Source organism: Podarcis raffonei, chromosome 3 (genome assembly GCF_027172205.1).
Source record: "Podarcis raffonei isolate rPodRaf1 chromosome 3, rPodRaf1.pri, whole genome shotgun sequence".
NCBI lineage: Eukaryota > Metazoa > Chordata > Lepidosauria > Squamata > Lacertidae > Podarcis > Podarcis raffonei.
Genome location: NC_070604.1, coordinates 82,691,559 through 82,697,271, shown reverse-complemented (window position 1 = coordinate 82,697,271; position 5,713 = coordinate 82,691,559). Strand labels below are relative to the sequence as shown.

The window sequence follows — 5,713 nt, the reverse complement described above, 5'->3', positions numbered from 1 at the left end:
ATGCAATCCTATGCAGAATTAATCACTTTTGAACCTACTGATTTCAATGTAATACCTAACTGTATAGGATCAGTAATGCATTTATATGAAAGCTAATTCCTAGAATACAATTTTCATGTCACAAATAATAATTATAAGCATGTTGTGGAAAAGCAGTGGAAAAGCATCAGTTTGGATTTGCAGACGTTATAATTTGTACCTATCACAATTATGCTGCCAAGGAAAGGCAATCAGATCCATTGTTAAAGGATGCAATTATCTGTCCTGTGGGTCGAATAACATCAGCATTTAAAATTAAGTTGCCATGTTGGATGTACCAGCCCTCCTTGTGTTACACTAGAATTAAAGAAACCTGTTGAAGAAAGTAGACTAGAACCTAGTGACTTTCTTACTAGAGTTGCTTTACTACTCAATCCCACCTGAATATCCTGCTCCCTTCATGAGAGAGTTTGCTCTTTCTGTCAATTCAACACAGCAAGCTAAATTAGTGGCTTCTCTGTACAGGCACATTTTGAATTACAGCCCTGGCCCAGTTCCCTTTGAAATTTATGTTCTTTTAATTCGATCCAGCTTTTAAAGGATGCTGGTTGCCATGACCACCAGCTGTTTTACTGCTTGCTTTCCTACATATTTTTTTACATTTTGCACAAAACTTGAGTACTATTTGCTAGACAAGATTATTTATTATTACACAGAATGAAGAAATACTACAATAGAATTCAAACTCATTTGATCGGGGTGAAGAGAAGCGAACAAGACCACTCGTCTTCTTTTTTTATTCTGATTTTCACATGCCAGAAACTGAGGACAGCGTTTGTGCGATGAGCCAGCCTCCACGCTAAAGCCCATCCTTTACAGAAGGAGCTGCGACCGAGAGTCCTTAGCTTCTCAAACAAGCGAACCCCCACCCCGCCGCTTCTGCCTTGGAGAGCTCTCTCCACTACGCAGGCGCGCTAGAGGCCCGAATCGCTTACCGCCTGTGAAGCGCGACATTTCCCGGCTCCCTCCTTTACGGCGCGCCGCTATACGACAGCCGAAGTTCCTTGTTTACGACTCGTCTCGCGGATTGTTTCGCTCGTTGCTCCGCGACGGGTGGTTTTTTTCTTGCTGGCTTTTCATCCTCGAACCCAAGAGCCGCTCGGCTAAGCGGAGGTGAGCGCGGGCTGCCGAGCCGCGGACCGAGGTGCGGCGCCCATCCTCCGCTGAGGCAGCCTTGGGGCCGGGGAGCGGGGAAATGGATGTCCCGGGCCGCCTGCTGCCCTCTTGGCGCTTCTGCGGCTCGGGCTCCGGGGGTCCTTCGGGGCCACGAGGGTCGGTTGCCTTAAAGAAAGGAAAAGCAGGCAGGCAGGCAGATCGGGTTGCTCCTCGATCGAATGAAGCTTTTCCTTACGGACGCATAGGCTGCAACTGCAGGCACGCTTACTCTGGAGTAATGCAAGACCCATTAGAATAACGGGAACTTACAGCTGAGTAAACGTGCGCAAGTTCAAGACGCAGCCATTACAACAGGGATGGGGAATCTGTGGCCCTCCAAATGCTCTTGGTCTGCCATCCCTACCTCTTTTCTGTGCTTGTTGTGGAGGTGGAGGTCAGCAGCATCTGGAGGGCCAAAGGCCCCCCCGTATCATTGCTTTTTACAGCAGTACATGTAGTTGATCCTGCTTCCCCCACCCCACTCCCATTTTTCTGGCTCTTCCTCCCCTCCCCCCTCAGAACATTTGGATAGAAATTAACTTTTCTGCTTAAAATAACTGACATTCAAACCTCTTGATCTTGTTGCTAAGAGATATTTTATTTTTAATTTTAAAAAATCCCTTAACAGGAAGATATGAAATGTGTCATACCAAAAGACACTTGGAAGTTGTTGGTAACGTATGAACTATCAGCTGTACTTAAGAGAGAGGTTTCTAAAACTGGTCACAGTGTAATCAATAACCTTCTGTTCCCCCCCCCCCAAAGACTACTTCGTATTTGCTTAACTTCCACACATCATGGAGACAGAACAGATTATGGAGAGCCAGCCACAGGTAATGCCAAAACCCCCAACAATACCTGCTTTAGTGAGATTGTGTGTGTAAGAGATATTTTATAATTGTGTGATGCTTTGCAGGTTCCAGAAAATCCTCATGCGGAATATGGTCTTACAGAGAACGTAGAGGTAACTAAGTTTATCATTAGAGTTAACTATTCCCTGTTGAAATTGGGATCTGCTCCATTTTTTGTGATTGTATTTCTTAATTGTAAGATTTTAAACAGTATTGTAAATGGTTGTTGCCCATCCTGGGAACTTTGAGTGAAGGGTGGGTAATAAATTAATAATAGTCTCATCTCGACACACTTAAAGAGTAGAATTTGCTAAAGTTGTTTATTCATAAAATTGAGTGAAGCTAGGGATAGGGGCTTCACTCAATTAGAATAGCTTGTGTGTTAGAATAGCTTGTCTAATACAACTTTACAATCTCAGGTATTTATTATAGAAGTGCCTGAGCTTGTGCAGCTAAGAATGAGAGAGATTTATTTTGCTGTTTTTAAAAGCTTTCATCCTGGCATTAGTATTACAAAGACTGTTGCATATATGAAGATCCTCAGATTGATGTTAACCTATTGAATGTATTTGCATATTTGTGTGCATTTTTTGTGCAAAACAATTTTTATTTCACTATCCAGGTGATTTCACCACCATTCACCTCATCTAGACATTTTTGCTGTAAATCTGTAAAAATCAGGCAATGAAACAGCAATGGCTGTCTCATGGAGCCACAGTAAGCAAACAGAATTTTCAAGGAAACAAACATTTTTAATGGGGGTTCTGCATGGGAGTTTTTTGGAGAAAACATACTTATTTCACTGAATAAGTAAAACATATGGATTTTTGGTCAATTTTTAGATAGTCCCGAAATGCATGACTTTATATTTTCAACTTAAACACTGGATTGCTGTCTTCATCTAGTGTTTGTTTACATTTTAAGCGAATAGTGGAAAATGAGAAAGCAAGTGCAGAGAAAACATCAAAGCAGAAAGTAGATCTTCAGTCACTACCTACACGTGCCTATCTGGACCAGACAGTTGTGCCTATCTTACTACAAGGTCTTGCAGTACTTGCAAAAGAAAGGTAACATATTTATCTTTCATGATTTCATTCTTAACAACGTTCACAAACTTCTGCTTGCAGTCATTATATAGGCCTAGTTCTTACAAACAGCAAGTGAGGTGGGAAATATATGGCTGGGCTTTACAACAGTGGATAGGAGCTCAGGTGAATGAATTTTGCATGCTAAATAATCATTTGCACATAATAAATGTAGCATTTTGCATCATTAGACCTTACCCCTTGATATGCTGTTTTTCAAGCATTTTTGTATGAAGAATAATTCATTCATGTGAGCCCACACTTGTATTTTGAACTGATATAGTCCTGACACTTATTGCCACCACATTTGCTGTGTTTGGGAATGAGACTTTAATGCATTTGTGTGAAGTGTGAAAATTTCTACACAAACTGGAAGAAGTTATGCTGGCTCTGGTCATCAGCCTTATAATTTGATAAGCACTATGAACAGCATGATGCAGATGAGTACAGTATCCAGTTTCATTTTAGAGTTAGCAAAGCTAGGATTGGAAGAGGTCTAAAAAGAACGAGGGTGGAGATCAAGACTGGCCTGTAGTAAATAGAATACAACCTGACTTGACATGGCTATGATGAGAGACCACAGCATTCATTATCCTGTTTTTTTTTGGGGGGGAGGGGATGAACTGCTACTGGATCACTACTTCTCTCCTGTTATTTCTGTAGGATGAGATGGTGGGAGCTCCTAGAGCCAAGCATTCCTAAATCTACATATTTTTAATCCCTGTTTCCATATGTCTAGAGGGGTACAGAGTAGTTTTCTCTCATTTCCCTTCCCAAGCAGAAGGGGATTAGGATAGATAGTAAGGCTAAAGTAAATAAATTAAGCATTTCCCCCTCATTTTTCAGGCCCAATAACAACCATGTAATATTATAGTTCAACAGCTTTAAGCCATGCCAGTCCAGTATAGGAGTTAAGGAATTCATTTCCATTTTAAGGAATTTAACACTTGCCCCAAGTTAAAATAAAAAAGCAGATCAAATGAACAGCTGTAAAAATCTGACATTCTTTGAAACTTTGGAATTTAGCCTACCACAGATGAAATTAAGAGAAAAATGCTAATGATATAAGAAATTAAAATGTTTTCACTTGCAACTCTACATTTACCACGTGCCTGCTACTTATGGCAGAATCCTAACCCATGTCTACTCAGTTAAGTTCTGTTTAATTCAATGGGGCTTACTCCCAGATAAGTAGGGTTAGGACTGCCGCCGTAATGTATTAAAGTAAAATGTTTTGTGATCCCAAACAATACTCAAGTACTTTTAGTCTTTTTAAATCTACTACATACTGTGGATTCCATTCCTAAAACTACTTTTATGGGGGTAATTTTTATAATTTAATTGAGGTTAAAAGAATTCTTGAATTGGTAGGTATGTACAAAACCACTATTCTCTTTTTATTTTCAGACCACCAAATCCCATTGAATTCCTTGCAGCATACCTGTTAAAAAATAAGGCACAGTTTGAGGACCGAAATTAATTTCATCTTCAGAGGACCATTTGACTGATCAGTATATATGCTAAATAACCATGAATCACTGTCTGATGTATAAATCCTACAACAACAAAAATATCACTTTTGCTCAATTTCTTTAGCCTTTTCTTGAGTTATGTCAGCGGCATGGGGAGCTAACACCACTGCTGTGTCAGCAAAATCGACACTGTAGCCTATACATGCACAGCCTTAGAAGAAAGGGGAAAGTATACAACACAGCGAAAATAAAAAGTTTTTTGCCAGTGGGAGGGGCCAGGAGGTACAACAAGGGCAGACACAAGCTGATGACAGCAGCCTTGGGCGGCTTGAGGTTGAAAGCAGGAGCCAGACAGCTTTTGTTATGCAGTCACATCAGAGACAAAACAGAGAGCCATACTCGGTTCACCAGATTAGGAGTCCACCACTCTTAACCACTACATCACACTGGCTCTCATTGCTTCCTTTCTCATTCCTTCCTTCCCACCCCCACCCCCTGCAACCAACTGATTGTCATCAGCAGAACCTTCTGACTTGTGCAGTCTGAGAGGCCTCCCCTTCACAGTCCAAAGAATGAGCAGGGGGTCGACTGTCCCATAGCCCATCAAGCTCCCTACTATTTCCCCGAGTCCTATCCTGTGGCTAGCTAAGCTAGACTATACAGTGTAGAGGAAAGGGAAACCTAGCAATGAAGATACAACATGGCAAATGTCGAAGCTATTGTTATAAAGGATCTAAGGCAGAGTTGGCATCAGATTTTTATGGTTTACCTTGTTCTCAAACCACACTAGTGGTGTAAGGTAAAGGTAAAGGGACCCCTGACCATTAGGTCCTGTCGTGACCGACTTGGGTTGCGGCGCTCATCTCGCTTTATTGGCTGAGAGAGCCGGCGTACAGTTTCCGGGTCACGTGGCCAGCATGGCTAAGCCGCTTCTGGCGAACCAGAGAAGTACAGCCCATTAAATAGTTTTTATTAAAACAAACAAACCAGTGCATCAGTTACCAGGTCCAAAGAACAATTGTCTGGTGGATGGATCTAACTTAAATGGGAACAGTAATGATTTCAAGCTGAAGAATAAAGATTGCAGCACAAAAACAAATATAGTAATAAC

At 41.4% G+C, this 5,713-nt stretch overlaps 1 protein-coding gene across 4 annotated transcripts; it reads left to right on the top strand.

The window, feature by feature from the left end:
* The first annotated feature begins 996 nt into the window (after positions 1 to 996).
* On the top strand, positions 997 to 4,717 carry DPY30 (dpy-30 histone methyltransferase complex regulatory subunit). 4 transcript variants are annotated; one of them, XM_053382741.1, is made up of 5 exons: positions 999 to 1,183; positions 1,960 to 2,027; positions 2,111 to 2,158; positions 2,970 to 3,112; positions 4,538 to 4,717. In XM_053382741.1, exons 2-5 carry the CDS (start codon positions 1,992 to 1,994, stop codon positions 4,608 to 4,610), a joined length of 300 nt encoding a protein of 99 aa, XP_053238716.1. In that variant the 5' UTR covers positions 999 to 1,183; positions 1,960 to 1,991; the 3' UTR covers positions 4,611 to 4,717. The 4 variants fall into 4 exon arrangements, with proteins under 4 accessions (XP_053238717.1, XP_053238718.1, XP_053238716.1 ...); XM_053382740.1 differs by having other exon boundaries at positions 1,000 to 1,152; XM_053382742.1 differs by lacking the exon at positions 2,111 to 2,158 and having other exon boundaries at positions 997 to 1,152.
* Positions 4,718 to 5,713: the final 996 nt, after the last annotated feature.